At 41.6% G+C, this 20,913-nt stretch overlaps 1 protein-coding gene across 1 annotated transcript in view; it reads right to left on the bottom strand.

The window, feature by feature from the left end:
* Nucleotides 1-14,513: 14,513 nt before the first annotated feature.
* MATN4 (matrilin 4) overlaps nt 14,514-20,913 on the bottom strand; it is a 71,991-nt gene continuing 65,591 nt past the window's right edge. The window contains exons 11-13 of the mRNA XM_081947553.1: nt 17,776-17,928; nt 16,320-16,424; nt 14,514-15,899 (exon numbers count right to left, since the gene is read on the bottom strand). Of these exons, the coding sequence (XP_081803679.1) occupies nt 15,841-15,899; nt 16,320-16,424; nt 17,776-17,928 (317 nt within the window). The 3' untranslated portion in view covers nt 14,514-15,840. The remainder of the gene's footprint in view (nt 15,900-16,319; nt 16,425-17,775; nt 17,929-20,913) is intronic.

Below are 20,913 nucleotides of genomic sequence, written 5' to 3'. Positions count from 1 at the left end.
GATGTCCTCAGAAGTCAGATGTGAACTCTCAGACAGCAATTAGGCTCATATTTAAACAGATGTGTGGGTAGCTTTCAGAATACACCTTTTCACATCTTCCTCATGCTTGATATAGCAACCGCATAACAGCATTCAGAAACCTGAAATAATTGCTTTATGCTGTCTTCATAGATAGTTCTATGTGTGACTTGTGCCACACGAGCACTAAAACCAAAGGGCGGGACATCTAAAATGCTCCCATATAAACATCCTTACTTCAAACAACTCTTGTGAGCCACAGCCTAATTGTAGCATCTTCCAACACGTGAAGAAAACACAGTCAACCTGAGAACAGCAGAAGGGCAGGGCTTTCCTTGTTAAGGATGCTGGACTTCCTATATTCTAACTAATAATTGGAGATAGTTAGGGCTGCTACTTACCAAGGAAAATTACAGAATAGCCAGAAGGTGGGGTGGGGTGGGGTGTGGTGAAACATAACTCAATGGTACAAAATAGCAATTTTCTAAAGAAATATGCCATATAATCAAGTTACAATGCTCTCAAGAGGAACATCCCTTCTAGTGGATGAGATGAAGCAGTTGCCTCAGGCAGAAAGTGATAAGTGGGTGTAGGATAGACATGTCCTATGACACCAAAGTCTGATTATCAATATCTGAGGCAAGGGAAGAAGTGATCCATCATCAATATTGACTTAGGATGTGATTATCACTATTGTTTTAAAGCCATCTTCTAGCCCCTTTGAAAGCTGTTATTGGTAGAGAAGTAAGAATTAAATTTAATAACATAAATAGAACAATCAGGATTGTAGGCCATCGCTAAATATTGTGAAACAGAATCTAATAATTTAACAGAGTTTTATACAATGGCGCCCATGGTTTATTTTTGCCATTCTGAATATCCCACATTTTGCTTTTATTACATGATACTAGTGGTATTAGTGGTACTAGTGGTGGTGTGGAGGAAGAGTTTTTCTATCTAATGCTCCACAATACACATTATTTTATAATGATTTGTCTTTCTTTTTTTCTGATTTAAAAACTTCAGTGTCTGCAATTTTTATTTTTAAATAAGAGATTTGCTTCAACTCCAATGAGAAAGCCGAGTGTAGAAGGAAAGATGATAGAGAAAAGGCTCCAGTACCTCACTAGGCTCAAGGTTGATTCAGCCTTCTATCCTTCCAAGGTGGGTAAAATGAGGACCCAGATTGTTGGGGGCAACATACTGACTCTGTAAAGCACATAGAGAGGGCTGTAAAGCACTGTTGAAGTGGTATGTAAGTCTAAGTGCTATTGCTATTGATAGCAAAGACAGATGAGACAGATGGTAATACCACTTAAATCATATCCCCCCTTCTCTCTCATATGCATACAGACCCATACAAAAAAATACATGGATTAGGACTGTAAGATAATTCCCATCAATATGTCAAAGCTGGGAACATAAACATTACCTTCCCCAGGTGTTTGAACAGTGATGTCCTGATTCCCTAAAATCTGGAATCTCTATCTTAATTCCTTTCTAAATTTATAAATGGAATTGACTACCACATGATACATTTGGGGAATGTTCGCCTTGGTTAACTCTGTTTGCCTCTTTGTGTTGTGATTAGTTTGTATTTCAGTACATAGTGCTCAATCAAAAAATGCTTAATTTAATCACTGGTTGAATATTCCATTAATTGAGAATTTTATTAAGAAAATAATTTTATCCAGTCCCTTTCCTTCCACTCACAATTTTTCAGCACATGTTAACTTCTCCACTAACCTTTCTGTTCATGACAATGGTTAAGCAACTGAACTAATTGGCAAATAATATAATGAAGAATGGATGTTGCCAGGTAAAATCCAACTATTTCACAGAGCACAGGTTCTCTAGAAATGTTGCCTAGGCAGGGTGCAAAACACATTGCCCAATCAGAACATTTCTTCCCGCCTAACATCACTCTCAAACTCATTAGCCTTAGCGTGAATGCTTCTGATACGATCTGGTGGGCAGATCCCAGGTTTCCCTGTGATTACTAAGGTTCATAATAGCTATAACAGATGATAGGTTGAAGGACATATCCAGTAGAGTAGCATTACAGAGTTCAAACTACACAATCCTTACTTCTGTGTGGGTTTCTTCCGTTGTTTTTAATCTAAAACAAGTACCAAAAGTAGATTCCACAAATGAAGGTCGGAGTGGATGTCTAAAATGTATCTAGTTTTCATTTTATAAATAAAAGAGAAACAGGTATCTGTCGTTCTTCCCACTGGACCAATAAGCAGGATGAAGGGTAGTAGGAAAATACATATGCATAGCCTTTGGATTTTGAAACGCTGCTTCCACCACACATCCTGAAGTCCAAATGCCAGTCTTACCTTCAAAAAAATGTTGAAATGTTCTAGATGGAAGTGAGTTCTTCCTTGATGGGATTGGCAAGAGAGCAGGTGAAATGCTACCAGTTTGAACCGGTTCAGCCAAACCAGTAGTAAAAAAACCTACTGGTTCACCCGAACTGGTAGTTAAAAAATGTTACCAACTCGGGCGAACTGGTATTTCCAACGGTCATCTGTGACGTGCGATTTATATTAGCTCGATAACAGGATTTCCTGCTTTCTAACTAATCTAAATCACGTGGCACAGTGGATTCCCCCCCCCCCAGCTGTTCTACTTACCTTTGCAGGCACGCTCGGTAGCAGGTTCTGTACACCCGCCCGGAGGTCATCACATCCATTTTTGACACTCTGCGCATGTGCAGAAAGTCGTGCGCATGTGTGGTGGTGGCGTGTGCAAGCGGAGCAATTGTGTGCGCGTGCTCACATTTGTGAACCAGTAGCAAAGGTAAGTAGATTTCACCCCTGCAAGAGAGCCAACTATTCTTAATTGCTCTAATTTCTGGTTTCCATATTCCATGGTGATAACACACTTTAACACACACATAAAGGGGCAGGTTTTTCCATAGGTCCTGAGCACACTGCAGTAGTCCTCAACTTATGACCACAACTGAGCCCAAAATGTATGCTGTTAAATGAGTTTTGCTCCATTTTATAACTTCTCTTGCCATATTTTTGGTCACCACTATGTAAAAAAGATGTGGAGACTCTAGAAAGAGTGCAGAGAAGAGCAACAAAGATGATTAGGGGACTGAAGGCTAAAACATATGAAGAATGGTTGCAGGAACTGGGTATGTCTAGTTTAATAGAAAGAAGGACTAGGGGAGACATGATAGCAGTGTTCCAATATCTCAGGGGTTGCCACAAAGAAGAGGGAGTCAAACTATTCTCCAAAGCACCTGAGGGTAGAACAAGAAGCAATGGGTGGAAACTAATCAAGGAGAGAAGCAACTTAGAACTGAGGAGAAATTTCCTGACAGTTACAACAATTAATCAGTGGAACAGCTTGCCTCCAGAAGTTGTGAATGCCCCAACACTGGGAGTCTTTAAGAAGATGTTGGATAGCTATTTGTCTGAAACGGTATAGGGTTTCCTGCCTAGGCAGGGGGTTGGTCTAGAAGACCTCCAAGGTCTCTTCCAACTCTGCTATTGTATTGTATTGTATTGTATTGTATTGTATTGTATTGTATTGTATTGTATTGTATTGTATTGTATTGTATTTGTTAAGTGTATCACTAAAGCTGTTAACTTAGTAACAGCTTGGTTGTTTAGTAAATCTGGATTCCCCATTGGCTTTGCTTGTCAGAAGGTCACAAAAGGTGATCACATGACCCCGGGACACTGCAACCGTCATAAATGTGAACCAGCTGTCAAGTATCCAAATGTAAATCACATGACCGTGGGGATGCTGCAATGGTCATAAGTGTGAAAAATGATCATAAGCCTTATTTTTCACTGACGTTGTAACTTCAAATAGCCACTAGGTGAACTGTTGTAAGTCGAGGACTACCTGTAGTTTGAAAAACACAGTAAGGTCACTTGGTTTTCTGTTCTCCATCATCTTCTCACCATTCTATCATTCTATCATCCTTTTCAAGGTTGTTTCCAAGAACCATCGGACTAAGGAGTATCCCTGTGACTTAAAGAGTCTATGCAAATATTTTAGAGGCATCTGCAACACATCACACTTTGCCCCCCACCTTTTTTTTTTGCCTTTTCTTATCCCTCCCTCCCATTGCTCATTCTCCCTCACCCTTTGAAGAGATCGAATGCATTGCTGGAGAAGTTGCGACAGCAGTTAGGTTTTTATGGTTGTTTTTTTAAAACAGAGGTACATTGTAAAACAATACAATACAATAGCAGAGTTGGAAGGGACCTTGGAGGTCTTCTAGTCCAACCCCCTGCCTAGGCAGGAAACCCTATACCGTTCCAGACAAATGGCTATCCAACATCTTCTTAAAGATTTCCAATGTTGGGGCATTCACAACTTCTGGAGGCAAGTTGTCACTTCCCACTTTAAAAAAAGACACTTAAAAAAAACCCATGCAATGCATTCTAAATATCAAAAGAAAACTGTAATTTCCTCATAAGGTCTCCCACAAGGCTCGAGAACACAGGGGTCTCAACTCTTGACACTTCTATACAGGACTTTGATTCCCAGATCAGATTGCATCCCTCTGATTGCATGTCACTGGTGCCAATTGGTATCTGGGCTGATTTCCCCTGCCCCCAGCTCAGTTGCAATGCTGCTCAAATGACTATATTCCCATTTTACAGTTCCTGACTTTGTTAAAAGTCTGTAGAGATGGTCAGTGATCCAGGTCACAGTTGTCCCAAAGGTGCTTTTTCAGGAAACAACTGGACTTTGTTTTTTTTCTTTGAAGACATTTCGCTTCTCATCCAAGAAGCTTCTTCAACTCTGACAAGATAGTGGGGAATGAATTCTGACTTTTTTGTTCTGGGAAACTTGGCTTTCCGTTGGTGGGTTTCCTCCCAGTCCTTGGCTTTCTTTCCTCTCTAGATAGATAGATAGAATTCTTAATTCTTTATTCTTTACACACAAGGAATTTGTCTTTGGTGCAGATGCTCTCAGTGTACATAAAAGAAAAAAATACATTCCTCAAGAATCATAAGGTACAACACTTAATGATAGTCATAAGGTACAAATAAGCAATCAAATCATACCAGGAAACAATCAATATACATCGTAAGGATACAAGCAACAAAGTTACAGTCGTACAGTCATAAGTGGGAGGAGATGAATGATAGGAACGAGAAGATTAATAGCAATAGTAATGCAGACTTTGTAAATACCATATTTTTCAGAGTATAAGACGGACCTTTTTCCCTCAAAAAAGAGGCTGAAAATCTGGGTGCATTTTATACACTGAATACAGCATTTTTTTGCCTCTTGAAACCCTACCCCCTTTGCCAAAATGGCCGTGCATAGCTTGTAGGAAGCTTTTAGAGAGCTCCTGGGGGCTGGGGAGGGCAGAAATGAGAAAAAAATGGCCCATTCTTGACTCAATTTTAAACGCCCCCCCCACCCGCCCCCAGGAGCACTCTATAAGCTTCCGAAAAGCTATCCATGCCCTATTTTTACGAAAAACGGGCCCATTTTCAAGAAAAACTGGCCATTTTTTGCTCGTTTTTGTCTTACCCCACCCCCCAGGAGCACCCTGCAAGCCCCCTAAAGGCTATTCCTGCCTTTTTTGGGAGAGAAATGGGCCCGTTTTCATGAGAGGAACTCGTGGGAGGTTTGCAAAGTGCAAAACCTTTTTTTTAAATTTTCCTCTTCAAAACCTTGGTGTGTCTTATACTCCAGTGCGTCTTATACTCCGAAAAATATGGTAGTTTGACAATGTTAAGGGAATTATTTGTTTAGCAGAGTAATGGCGCTTGGGAAAAACTGTTCTTGTGTCTAGTTGTCTTGGTATGCAGTGCTCTATAGTGTTGTTTTAAGGGTAGAAGTTGAAACAATTTATGTCCAGGATGTGAGGGGTCTGTAGATATTTTCACAGCCCTCTTTTTGACTCGTGCAGTGTACAGGTCCTCAGTGGAAGGCAGGTTGGCAGAAATTGTTTTTTCTGCAGTTCTAATTATCCTCTGAGGTCTGTGCCTGTTTTGTTGGGTTGCCGAACCAAACCAGACAGTTATAGAGGTGCAGATGACAAACTCAATATATGGTTAGACTCTATAGTTGATAAGTCTCGGTAGCTCTCTAGCGTCTGTACACTGATTTTTTTTCTACTTTTACTTTTCCATTGCAAAAAGAAATACTTAAGAAGCAAAGATAAGGGAACAGAGCACCAGTTGAAAGCTGATTTTTCAACTTCACTGCTGAACAGAGTATTGGTTGCTTCATTCTGAATATTCCCAACAGCTTCAGTGAAGACAGCCACGGGCCATCGTGAAACTGATTTTGACAGTTAAGTCATCCTTAATGGGTAGGGCAAGGAGGCATGAAATGATGGCTCCCTGTTCCCTGGCAGTACCGTTTTTTTCATTGCACCTGGCATTTCCTTACTACATGCTCAAACAGTGTTGCAATGAAACACCAGTAGCACTACCATGCAACAATCATCTTTGATCTGAAGAGGTGCCAATACCTGCTGGACTGCATAGTTTAGGATTACTTACTCGGTGCTTATCTATTAACACTTTGCTCAGTTTCTCCCCACCACCCACAGTGCTGTCTATGGCCCATTGGGAGAAGGTGACTAATTGAAGGAGGCAGAACCTATTTTGGAAGATGGGAACATCTGGGTTTTCAGAGGATAGCTAGGGCTTCAGTGACCCCCGTTGAGAGATTATAATTTGCACTCCTGAAACCATCTTTTAACAGAAATTGCCACCATTCTTAACAGTGGATCTTGCCTTGGCAGAACGATAATTGGATTTCCTCCCTAGTTTAGTTCATATATACCTAATTAGTAAAGGCTGTTCTTCCTCATCTGATACATTTGGCTACCTGCCTGCATAGATGATAAGATCAAGTTTAGGGAGTGTTTGTTTTCCATTTCCTCAAAGCACAGGAAGCAGGCAGAGAAACATCACATGTGCAGTCCCAAAGTTGCTTTCCCAAAAACCCTGGACTTCCCTGGGTTTTTCCTTGAAAACATTTCATTTCTCAATCCAAGAAGCTTCTTCAGCTCTGACTGAATGGGAATAGAAGGATTTATAATCTTTGTAGCCATCTGGTCATTACAATTCTGAAGGTCCGTTGTTAGCTCTTTGAGAGTCGTTGAAGCCACTTGGGGGGACTTATCTATACCTTCAGGGCAGTGGTGGGTTCCGGATCCCAGTGCAACCAGTAGGGTGCAATGGGGCCAGGCATCCACCACATGCACGCGTGCAGCATGCACATGCGTACTTACCGCCCATGACACTCCGCGACGCCTCCGCAACACTCCAGCTGCTTGCCGGAGCATTGCACAGGGGCCATATCCTCTGTGCACATGCACAGAAGCCCCAATGAGCTCAGATACAGGTAAGGAGGATGGGCGGGCAGGTGGGCCCTCTGGAGCATCGTACCAGGAAGGCACCTGGTGCTCCCAGCAGTTACCGGTATGCCCCAATCATATCCCACCACTGCTTCAGGGTCAACCGAATCAGAGTGCAAATGGGTGTGGAGCCTTCTTTGGATTCTTAAGAATATAAATACTTCTATTCCTCACCATTTAGAGAGAAGCAAAGAAGCTTCTTAGATGAGAAGCGAAACATTTCAAGGAAAAAAACAAGGAAGTCCAGTTGCCTTTGAAAAGCAGCTGTGGGACAACCACGACCTAGATTAGGGACGTCAAACTCACTTTGTCATGATGCATCCGGCCCACTGGCTGCGAGTTTGACACCCCTGACCTAGAATCTCCACAGATACATGTGCATTGATTAGTGCTTGGGAAATATGTGCTAATCCTGGTTAAGAGTTATAGGCACCTATAGTTATTAATGGGAAATGAAGTTTTTTTTTTTTAAAGACAATTAATGTTGTGGTTTTCCTTAGGTCATCCCAATGCAATATTTTTTCTTCATAGTATGGATGATTGGTTTCTGCGTATATGTGTGTTTGGGGATACATGTGCACAAGGGCCTTCAAATCCAGTTTTAATTCCTGGTGATTGCCTGGATTTGTCCCTGACATTTTCTTGGCAAGATTCCAGAAATGGTTTGCCATTGACTGCTTCCTTGGGCTGACAAAAAATGACTGGCCCAAAGTCACCCAGCTGGTTTTGTGCTTACGGTGCGACAAGAACTCCCAATTTCCTGCTTTATGTCCTGTGCCTTAACCACCATACCAAACTGGTCCGCTATTTGTAAGTTATCCATTTAACAGTTACAAAAACAATCCTTTTACTCTTGAAACTACACTTTAACCCAAGGGCACCTCTAAGACAATCCCTCTCACAACTACCCATGAAGTTCCCAAATGTTTCTGTTGAATTGCCATGCTTAATATGATAAAACTTTCCTGGAGAAATGTCTATGGAGATTCTCAATCATCTAGGTCAAGGTCATTTCAAAGGTGCTTTTTTCAAAACTGAGGAGAACTGAGGGGAAATTTCCTGACAGTTAGAACAATTAATCAGTGGAACAGCTTGCCTCCAGAAGTTGTGAATGCCCCAACACTGGAAGTCTTTAAGAAGATGTTGGATAGCCATTTGTCTGAAACGGTATAGGGTTTCCTGCCTAGGCAGGGGGTTGGACTAGAAGACCTCCAAGGTCCCTTCCAACTCTGTAATTCTATTCTATTCTATTCTATTCTAAAAGGCAACTGGACTATGTTTTTTGTCCCTTGAGGAAGAAGAAGGCAACACTTCCCTTCTTCCTTGAGGGAAAAAAAACATAGTCCTGATCGTTGAGACTATCATGAAGAAATACCGTATCTGTGTGATCACAAAGAGTTGACAGTGACTTGATGACACACAATCATATATGATAAATAGAGGGAATCATAAGATATATACTAATTGCCTGCCATTAATTTGATTAAATTTACATTTAAATTCAGTTCAAACAATGTTGTTTATATCTGGCCCTATGAAGTACTTGGGTTCGTTGCTGAGCACACCTCTCAACAGCCAAACATGGCCTCAGCCTGAAAAAGAGTAGCCCTGTCATAAATGTGGAAACTAATCAAGGAGAGAAGCAACTTAGAACTAAGGAGAAATTTCCTGACATTTAGAACAATTAATCAGTGGAACAACTTGACTCCAGAAGTTGTGAATGCCCCGACACTGAGAGTTTTTAAGAGGATATTGGATAACCATTTTTCTGAAGTGGTGTAGGGTTTCTTGCCTAAGCAGGGGGTTGGACTAGAAGACCTCCAAGGTCCCTTCCAACTTTGTTATTTTATTCTATTTTAAATGGGGATATGAAAATTGTAAATAACGACTGTGAGAAAGTGCTTTGGGTGGGCTAATGCTACATAAATGTTTGAGAAAAGTGAGTCTCTCAGCATCACTTTAAATGCTGAAATTTCTATGAACTTTTGACTCTATGTCATATATTTAATCTATTCCCTTTTACAATAGAGTCCCACCCCAGCGATCCTTTTATTGGTCTTCTGTCCCAGTCTGCTGCTAGGCACATTTTTGAGATGATGGGGTAACTAGGAAGCATGAGGCAGCAGGGATACATTTTTTTATGCCAGCTAACTGGCTGAATCTAATCTGTTTCTTGAGTCAGGAAGAAACTCGTCAACTTTAAAAAGATGATATTAATAATTGATTTGGAAAAGTATCATTTTAATTCTTTTCTGAATCAATTAGAATTGTATGATCACCAGGAGAGGAACATCTATACAACCAACTCAACAAGTACAAGACGCTGCGTGACTCCTCCCCCCTTAGTTCAGAATTTGAATATGTTATCAGCAAGTTAAACACTGAAGTTTTTATTAAGGTTAGTGTTTTCATTAATATAGTACAGAACACATTAAGACTATATTTGTTTTTCCCACACAAAACTGCTTTATTGTACAAAATTCAACTCCAGTTTTATTCTATTATCTCCCTATAACTCTATAACTATTCTGTTTCTATTCATATTTAATCTATGTTCTTATGACTATAACTTTGTTGCTAGTATCTTACAATTTATATTGTTTACTTAGCGTCCTAGAATGATTTATGTTGATTGCTTATTTAATATCCATGACTATCACAAAGTGTTGTATCAAATGTTTTATGATGAATGTGTTTTTACAATGACTATGATAATGATCTATCGCTATTGTTGTATGCACACCGAGAGCTTATGCACCAGAGACAAATTCCTCGTGTGTCTAATCACACTTGGCCAACAAATAATTCTACATTCTACCTATGAAATTCTATTTCTATGTTCTTAAAATGTTTTCTTATCTGAACTGTTTCTTTTTAAAAATGTTCCTTTCCCCACAGATCTTTAGCTTTTGTAGCCAATCTCACCCATTTCCATGTGAAAACCCTTTTCATTCTTTAATAACAGGGGTTTCAAACTCACATCGTCACAGTGGCATCACATGATGTATTGGGACCTTGTTCCCCTTCGCTATATCAGGTGTAGGCAGGTGTGACCCACAGGCTGGGAGTTTGACAGCCCTGCTTTATACACTAGTGCAGGGGTGTCCAAACTTGGGAACTTTAAGACTTGTGGACTTCAACTCCCAGAATTCCCCAGCCAGCATGGCTGGCTGGGGAATTCTGGGAGTTGAAGTCCACAAGTCTTAAAGTTCCCAAGTTTGGACACCCCTGCACTAGTGAATGTCATTTTTTTTCTCCTGGCTCTCCCCAAAAGCATTCACAATCCTGTTTCTGGAGCTGGTTTGTAGGACTCCGTGCCTAAACTGCTGCGCATCATGGACTTGGTTTGCTTTTCAGGCTTGCTTGGATTTGCAGACTCTACTCCAGTGGAGTCCAACCTTGGCAACTTTAAGATGTGTGAACATTAACTCCCATTCCCATGGCTGGCTGGGGAATTCTGGGAATTGAAGTCCACAGGTCTTAAAAGTTGACACCCCTGCTCTAGTTTTCCTTACTTTCTATTCTTCTGCCTGCTCTCAGCTCTACCTTTCAGCAGACCTGCAAGTTCAACAGTTGAAGTTTTCTGTTGTTTTCTGAAGACTAGAGCGTAATATTTGCCTTTGGGTGGCAGTCTCCGTTCCCCACATTTCTGCTGTCTTCTAATCTTGACTCTTTTTCTCAACCCACACACATGCTTGTTTTCAGTTCTTTATTTATAACAAAATCTCTCCAGTTAAGGAGAGGGTGCATCTATTATAACCATCTTTCCTAGATAGTTCTAAAATTTAAAATGCCTGCTCACTTTCTCACATATGACTGTGCAGAAATATTCAGCATGGAATTTTCTACCTACAAATTGTTTATGAGAGTACAAAAGGTCTAGTTAAAAAAATAAGTGCCTCTAATGTCTCTGCATCAGTCACTCCTCTCCAGTGGTGGGATACGACCGGTATGCCCCGGTACGGGTGTACCGGTACCTGCTGGGAGTACCAGGTACCGTTCTGGTACGGTGCTCCCGAGGGCCCACACTCCCGCCCGCCCATCCTCCTTACCTGTATTTGAGCCGATTGGGGCTTACGCGCATGGAGCATACAGTGCCTACGCAATGCTCCACCAAGCAGCTGTGCACGTGCATGTGGTGGGGATCTGGCCCCATTGCACCATACTGGTTGCAACAGGATCCGGAACCCACCACTGCTCCTCTCTAAGACTTGCTATATAAGGCAGATGGCAGAACCTGACTGACCTAATCATGGCTTGGAAGGTAAACAGGATTAGTATTTAGATGGGAGACAACTGAGAAATTTAGAAAAACATCCAGGAAGGCAATGATAAATCGCTGCCATATTGTTGCTAAGAAATTTATTTTCTTAGCAAAGTTATTACAAGCTGCTGATCCTTATAATTGCAGTGAGAGGTTTATGAAGATTTATGATAGCAGAGGGATGTTTCTGCACAATCCAGAAAGACTTTTAGACTTCGATGTGATATCCTTGGATCTTGCAGTTGGTTTTCAGATAGGGAAAAAAAGTACAGTTTGTGTTGATTTTTTTTTTCAGAGCCTCTTGCATTTTAGTATTGCTTAAATTACTACCTTTAATTAATTCACAGCTGTATTTTTGGGTTCTAAATATTTTGGGATTTTGAAATATTTTTATTTGGGTTCCAAATTAAATTTCTCATCTGCTTATATTTGTCTTCCCACTATGGTGCTCCCGTGGGCAGTCAGTACTAGAATCAGCCACAACAAGCAGAGCATAGCAAAGAAAGCACATTTTCATAAAGCTTCATTTATATGATTTGTTTTAGATTCTTTGTCTTTGACTTCAAAATCATTTTAGGTTCCTTAGACACCTTGTTTGAATTGCTTGATTCAAAGCCACCAGTAATCAAACTTATACAGCTGTGATTCTTCCTCTTCGCCATCTGCTTGGACTTGAGAGCACAATGTACAATATGCAAAGCCACTTCATAATTCTTCCATTGCCTCTTTTGGGAAATGCCAAGAAAGAATCTTATTCCCTGCACCAGCCCCTTAGAGCCAACAACAGGCTCTATCCATCTCACTGGGAGATCATGGGGATTAAATGTCCCATTCACAACGTTTTCACCTGTAAAAACAAGTATTGCTCTGGGTGGAAATATACATTTCTAGGTAGGGGGGGGGGGGTAGGTCCTTTCACTTTTTACAAGTTCTCATTCATTGCCACGGTCAAATGCTTCAATTGTCCAGTTTTCCAGAGCATGGAAAAGGGGTTGGTGCAGGGAATAAGATTCTTTCTTGGCATTTCCCAAAAGAGGCAATGGAAGAATTATGAAGTGGCTTTGCCTATAGAGGATATTAAGGCTGTGCAATGCTTTGGAAACATTCAGTGGTGGGATTCAAATAATTTAACAGTTCTCTGCCCTAATGATTTATTTCAGCAACCATTTCACCAAACTGCTCAGAAACTTAACAACCAGTTCAGTTGAAGTGGTGCGAACTGGCTGAATCCCACCACTGGAAACATTTCATTAAAAAGTATTTCAGAGTGCAAATGTAGTTTTGTCTGCAACTCATTAAATCCTCCATGTTTCTTCCTGGAACCACACAGCTGCTTAAAAGAATTGAAAGAAGATGCTAAATTCATGTTCCTATATGCTCCGAAACAAATCCAATTTTCTAATCAAATTGAAATTGGTGCACTGTTTTTGAGCATGTGCACTGTTTGCAGTGCTATACCCATATGGTGATTTCCCATGAGTATACAGATGTTTGCAGTGTAAGATAGTTAAGGATTCCTCCTGTCTAACTTTTGCACTTAAGACAAAGTTCCATTAAATATTTAAGGATATACAACAATATACTCATTGGAAAAGAGCCAGATATTGGAAAAGATTAAAGGCAAAAGGAGAAGGGGGACAACAGAGAATGAAATGATTAGATAATGTCATTGACACAGTGAAGATGAATTTGGGCAAACTCTGGGAAATAGTGGAAGACCTGGTATGGCAGTGATAGCTAATCTTTTCTCCTCACGTGTCAAAATTGCATGCATGCGTGTGATAGCCCACACCCATAATGCAATGCACCCCACCCCCTGCTCATGCATGCATGACACCTCTGTGCCTCATGTTGGGCCTAGCAGGCCTCCCTGAAGCCTCCTGGGACCGAAATGGGCCTCAGAGGGGGGGAGCCGCACCCCACCCTCGGCTACCCGTTTTGGGCCTAGCAGGCTTCCCTACAGTCTCCTAAAACAAAAAACAGGGTGCACTGCCCCCCGCACTCCCCCATCCCCATGCATGAGACACCCCCCATGTGCATGCATGCGTGTCTCCCGCATGTGCGACAGAGACCTGAAAATCAGCTGGCCGGCAGGAGGCACTCACACATGCACAGTGGAGCTGAGCTGGGCGACGGGTTGCGTGCCCGCAGAGTGGTACCATATGATCCATTGGGTCGGAAGAGTCAGACATGACTTAGTGACTATTGAACCAACAACAATAATATAGCTGGTTGCTTCACTGCGTAACAAACGTTTTAAAGCAGAAGAATTAAAGCAGAGTTTTTTTATTCATGTGTTTAAGCTTACTTTACTGTTGGAGGTGGCAGAGAGTGACATCATTGGGGTGTTGTCTGCTTTGCATTGTTCCATCACTGAAGTCTCTCTGATTGTTTATATTTCTCTCCTGGTTTAGCTACAATAGCACCTTGCACAACATAAGTAAAACATGACTTCACTGTGGGAAGTAAATGTGCCTGTTCACCTTGTGGATCTGCTTTGATAGCCATCTGGCTAAGGATTAAAGGAGTCAAAGTCCAGGATGCTTGGAAGAACCAGTTTAGAGAATATTTAGATCTAACGTAAAACATTCCCTTTTTAGATTTGGCAATCTTCTATAGAATGGGAGAGCATCAATCACTGACAAGATGTTTGTCTCCACATGGATGCATCTGTGTTCATGAGGAAGGGATTTGATTTTGATTTTGATTTTTTTTCTGAAGTAAGGATGTCCTTTTTGCTAACCCTGAAACTTTTGTTCAGCTTATTTATATATGTAAAATAATTGGAGGGAAGGGAAAGAGAATTATCCAAATATAAATTATTTTCACATATTTCTAATAGAAAGAAGATAGAAAGAAGATAGAAAGAAGTAAGAAATTAATAACAAGTTTATTTATCAGGATAAAATTTGCATATAATAAAAAGACATTTAGAAAAATTATTACCCCTGCCCTCTCTTAGAAACAAAGGTCCATACATATATGCAGACACATATAGAACGTTTAAAAGAATTCACTGATTTTTTTTTAAAGGGAAATCATGATAAATTCTTCAGCAATTCTGTCAAAGTCAGGATGGACCTAGGAAATATTCCAATGAGACTCTTTTGTTCAATTTTTGAACCAACTCATTTTAATTGATGATTTAAATAAAGATCCACTTTCAAAAGCAAGGATTTTGAGACAGAATGTTTTATTCAAGGCTTCCCCCCTGCCCTGCGTACTTCCAGGTGTGTTCAAACTACAAGATGCTAATTGGGAATTCTGGGAGTTGTAGTATAAACAGATGTCGAATCTTCCTGGGTAAGAAAAGCTGCTTATCAGGAAGAGACTGAGGAGTCAGCTGTTCACAATGAAAAATAGAAAACCATCAATAGTTATAGCAGGGGTGTCCAAACTTGGGAACTTTAAGACTTGTGGACTTCAACTCCCAGAATTCCCCAGCCAGCATGGCTGGCTGGGGAATTCTGGGAGTTGAAGTCCACAAGTCTTAAAGTTCCCAAGTTTGGTCACCCCTGAGTTATAGCAATAGCACTTATGTACCACTTCATGGTGCTTTTATAGCCCTCTCTAAGCAGTTCACAGTCAGCCTATTGCCCCCAATAATCTGGGTCCTCATTTTACCCACCTCGGAAGGATGGAAGGCTGAGTCAACCTTGAGCCTGGTGAGATTCAATCTGCCAAACTGCAGGCAGCCGACAGTCAGCAGAAGTAGCCTGCAGTACTGCATTCTAACCACTGTGCGACCACGGCATATTCTTTTGTTTGGGAACGTTAGACAGTGATGCTGTCTCTTCTGAAAATATAATTTAGCAAGGAAGGAATTTCTTGCTTCCTGCTCCCATTTTGCAAATCAAGAGTTCTGGGTTCAAATTCCCTTTTTTAAAAAAAAAAATCAATAATTACTGAATAATCCCAGCAGCTCTTGAAGACACTATACATGTCACTTCCTTTTCCTTCTCTGAAATGTCCACCTACCGAAAGTCAATCAGTTTCATTAGTGTTCCATCTCAACTTCTCATCTTTACCAAAAAAAGGGGGGGAAATGTAAAAAAAAAATATAATTTAAACAATCTGGAGGAAAAAAGAGTCCCATTAAAGATCCTGAGCAGATAACCATTGCAACCACTCTTGATATGCCAAGGATGAAGTACAAGAAATTTCTTTGCGCAAAATGTAGGGTCTCTTCTCATGACAATCACTTTTTATTGGCAATCTGGTTTTCCAAATGATCGAGTCTGGCCATCATCTGAGCAAGTGCTTGCATTAAGGAAGCCAAAACAAGAAATAATGTGAAGATACACTGAAATGTTGAATGGCAGGGAACATATCCCAGCTGCATGTCAGGCGATCCTTTTTTTCCCCCTTCCTTACGTTTCCTCAAATTGCAAACACATCATTGTAAGCACTCAACTATATTCAATCCCTTATCCACTGAACCTTTACTTTTTGCTTGCTGTGTTAGTTCCTAGAAATTTATCATATGTGTACTTAGATTAAATAGTTTATTGAACAGTTCCCTAAATCTTCATTTTTAAAAAAATACTCAAAGACATTCAAAGTAAAAAGTTCACATTTTGCTAAAAGGATAGGTTTAAACAATTTTCCTATTTAATTTAAATTTTCCCTCTCTCTTCAATCACACATTCTGTGCAAGTTACACTATTTAAAGGATATTTTTATTGGTGAGGTCTTGTAGGATTTCAATAGTGTTTGTCTGGAATTGTACGAGGGCTGCACATTCACAGGGGCTACGGATTTCAGTTGTTCCTGTGCCCTCCTCTGAAATACCACAAAATTCATTAGAAACATAGAAATCCAATCCTCTATGCATGAACCAGAGGCCCCAACACCCTCGGACAATCTTAAATAAATTGATCTAATATGCCCATTTTGGAGGGTTCGTACATGATAATAAGCTTTGATTTATTTTAACCATGGTCTTCTTCAACCATAAGCCTAATAACTCATAGTTTAAAACCCATAAGATGTTGTTCTGATGTCGCATTCAGTTCTGGTCGCCACGATGTAAAAAAGATGTGGAGACTCTAGAAAGAGTGCAGAGAAGAGCAACAAAGATGATTAGGGGACTGGAGACTAAAACATATGAAGAACGGTTGCAGGAACTGGGTATGTTTAGCTTAAGAGAAAGAAGGACTAGGGGAGACATGATAGCATTATTCCAATATCTCAGAGGTTGCCACAAAGAAGAGGGAGTCAAACTATTCTCCAAAGCACCTGAGGGTAGAACAAGAAGCAATGGGTGGAAACTAATCAAGGAGAGAAGCAATTTAGAACTGAGGAGGAATTTCCTGACAGTGAGAACAATTAATCAGTGGAACAGCTTGCCTCCAGAAGTTGTGAATGCCCCAACACTGGAAGTCTTTAAGAAGATGTTGGATAGCTATTTGTCTGAAACGGTATAGGGTTTCCTGCCTAGGCAGGGGGTTGGACTAGAAGACCTCCAAGGTCCCTTCCAACTCTACTATTGTATTGTATTGTATTGTATTGTATTGTGCTTATTTAAGGACTCTGAAATACATTTAATGATGACTATTTTTGTATGCATATTTATACAGTGCATGTAATAAGACTTGCCCAAGGCTATAATTATGGTGTGAAGCAAATTTGATAAACAATTTTAGCTGTTTCAGATTACAACATCATTTTGTAATGCAAAGTAGCCTGGATCCTGAGTGATAGTTAGGACAAGATATAGACCAGGGGTGTCAAACTCGATTTCACTGAAGGCCATATCAGGGTTGTGTTTGACCTCAGGGAGTGGGGGCCGTGGCCAGGGGTTATGGCCAGCTTAATGTCACTCGTATCAGGGGCACCAGTGATGGCCTGAGCGCTCTGGCAGCAAAAATGGGCTCATGAGCTCCATTATTGGCTGCCATGGCCTCCTGCAACCCTTGCCAGGGGGAAAATAACCTCGGGAGGGCCACGGGCTGGTCCTTTGCTGTTTCCAGGGTAGCCCCATGGGCCAGATCTAAGCACCCCATGGGCCGGGATCTGGCCCGCAGGCCTTGGGTTTGACACCCCTGATATAAACCAAGATGTAAAACGGACAAGCTACTCCTGGGTTTTACTGGAACATCTCATCTAAATACTTGAAGCTGTAATGTCTTACCTGGGCAGATATTGAGTTTGAGATTGTCAACTATATGAGTCATGGTATGGAAATCTGCTGAATATGAAAAATGTTGCTCCACTGGCTCAGAAGCAATTTCCCTCAGCTCTTCCTCGACAGCTTTACCAACGCCAACTGCAAACATGGTGATTCCTGCAAATCCATCAACATAAGAATAAATTTCAAGTTACGAAGCTATGCAAGGAATGGCAACCTGATTCTCCAAGCTATAGTCAACCATTAATTCTGTTTTTACAGCCACTGGAACAAAGAGATAAATAAAATCAAGTTTCCTTCTCACAACACTTAGGAAGAAATAGAAAATTAAGTTTTGCATACACAAGTGATATAGGTAAGTCTATCCACTTTGTACTCTCAGCTCACAATCTCTACCAACATCTTCCTTCCAAAATGCTGGCTGTTCCAATAATCAAAACTCAAAAGGCTTTAGAGGATTAAACCAGCTGTATTTGATGGGATTTTGGACCATCTTTCGACAATTACTCCTATCTATGACATGAAGATCTTGACTGGATTATCTTAAAAACTGATGACAGGTGAAATATTGTACTATTGAAGGCACCATAATAGATTCTTGGATTGCAGTTGCTTTAACTTGTGGTTTAGATGGTGTTCAGACCTAGGCTTCCCAAGAACATGAAGCAAACTCCTTGTCCCGACAACAATCCCTTTTATTAATTTACTGTGAATTCTGCTCATTCACCTCCAGCAAAGCCTTTCAAGGGAGGATTTACAGTCACAGACCTTTATCTGGCTTGGAGAGTTGCCAGGCCGATATCTGCAAAACATGGCAAGGAGTCTCAGAGAGTCACGAGCTAATTAATCAAACTAATTGTCTCCTGCAAACTCCACTCCCCTTTATTTCCTGTGGGAGGGGCCATTCATCATCCACTTGTGGCCTTACTCCCAAGTCGACCCCTGTTCTTTAGCTGTTCCCTTCATCTGGCAACTCTGTGCATGCACACAATGGGAACAGGCTCCAGCTGTTCATCTGCCTCACTGATGTCTGACTCTGAAGACATCTGATAACTGACATATGGCTCTGCCCCCCTCTCTGCCTCTGACACAGAGCCCTCATCAGAGTCTTCCCCAGACTCCAGGACTGGCCCATATTCTTCCCCAACCTCCTCACTGTCCGAATCTGCTGCCAGCTCCACTGGCAGATGGAAATGGGAGCTCCTTCACATTATCTAGATCACTGGTTTTTCATGAAGTAGCTAAATTTTGCTAAGTACAGAGAAATGGCATCTTCTTCGAACATGTTTTAATATTGTCTTATGGAAGCCAAGCCAGGTTTTAAAATATTTTAATCTTCCCCAACTCCTACCCCAGTGTGAATAGGATTGAAAATTGGGGATTTGTCCATTAATGCCATTGTACCAGTGGTGAGTTCCACATCCCGTTGCAACCGGTACGCTGCAACGGGGCTGGCCATCCACCATGTGCACATGCACAGCATGCACACAGCACGCACATGCGTACCCACCGCCCATGACACTCCAGCTGCTCGGCGGAGCATCACGCAAGCAATGTATGCTCCGTGCGTGTGCGTGAATGCCCCAATCGGCTCAAATAGAGATAAGGAGGACGGGCGGGTGGGCCCTCCGGAGCACCATACTGGAATGGTACCTGGTACTCCCAGCAGGCATCGGTATGCCTGTACTGGGGCGTACCGGTCGTATCCCACCACTGCATTGTACCCCTTGTCTTCTGGCAGAGAGGTGATTCAGGTACTATTAGAATCATTCCCTTTTACAGTGCTGTACAAGTGTTGCAACTCAAGTGTCAGAAAGAGTTCAAAATGTATTTCCTCCATTGTTTTTTCTTTAACAAATAAGCAACCAAAACCCTGATAAACATTACCCTGCAGGGCAAAACAATGTACAAAAATGCATTTAAGCACATTTAACTTTATATATACATGCATATATTGCGATGTGCATACATGCTGTTAGATTGGGTGAATGAAGGCACACTACGGCTTCAGATTAACAAACAGCTCTTTATTAGCACAAGTCAACTATGTACAATCCAGGGAAGGTTCAGTCTGACAGCAGTCCTTTTATAGGGAGCTGTCAGACCCTTCAACGAATCAGATTTAATCTCTGTTCCTGCCGGAGTAAAGGACCTTGGTGTAAACCATTACCAATGTTTCTGGTATCTAACACATGCATATATTCTAAGTGGATTAGAAACATATGATGGTAACTTTAAATTGAAGCATTTGTGTGAATGCTCATTTTAAACTGCATCTTAATAGGTAAATGGGATGAATAGATGAGAAAAATGCCTCATCTTTCAGAAATTATTTCTTTGCTTGCTTGTTTGTTACTTATATCAAACTAGTAAAGAAGGCTTAGAGGAGCTCATTACAAATCTAAAAATAGTGAAAATATTGGCTTAATAGCAATAGCACTTAGACTTAAATACCATGTTTTCCCGAAAATAAGACAAGGTCTTATTTTCTTTTTACACACAAAATATATACGCTCTGCCGACAGCCAGCCCACAACCATAGCGCATACGCCCAGAGTGGCCACTGCTGGAAGACTCGGTTTGGAAGCCGCCGAAAAAGCCATGCTGTGATTGCGGTGGCAGCGGCGGTGGCAGCGGAGGTGCCCTGGCTCTGCAGGGAGAGCTGGGCCAGGGCATCATGAGGCTAGGAGGAGCAAAAGCGGGAGCAGAACAGCCGCTCGCCCAACCCCCTTCTTCATTTCTGCAGAGTGCCATTCACTGGCATTTCGAAGGTTCCAAGCCGCGAGAGCCAGGCGGTGGTGCACAGGCCTTCACGCGGCTTGGCGATACCCCTAGGTCAGCTCTGCATGGCTGGAAAGGGGGTTTGCTGGGTGGCTGCTGTGCCCGGCTCTTTGGGAGCCCACTCAAAAAAGAGCAACAGCCCAGCAACCCCCCTCTTCAGCTGGGCACAGCGCCACTCACCAACCTAGCGGCATCCCCAAGGCACCAAGCAACGTGATCATCTTTGCCCCCCCCCCTTTCCCACAGCTTGGCTCCTTCAGGATACTGCTAAGTTGGTGAGTGGTGCTCTGCCTGGTCAGAGGTGGGGTGTTGTCCAGGGGGCTTATTTGCGGGGGAGGGCTTATATTTTTGTCCACCAGA

This window comes from Natrix helvetica, assembly GCF_964273705.1.
Source record: "Natrix helvetica genome assembly, chromosome: 3".
Classification (NCBI taxonomy): domain Eukaryota; kingdom Metazoa; phylum Chordata; class Lepidosauria; order Squamata; family Natricidae; genus Natrix; species Natrix helvetica.
This window is presented reverse-complemented; position numbering and strand designations above follow the sequence as displayed.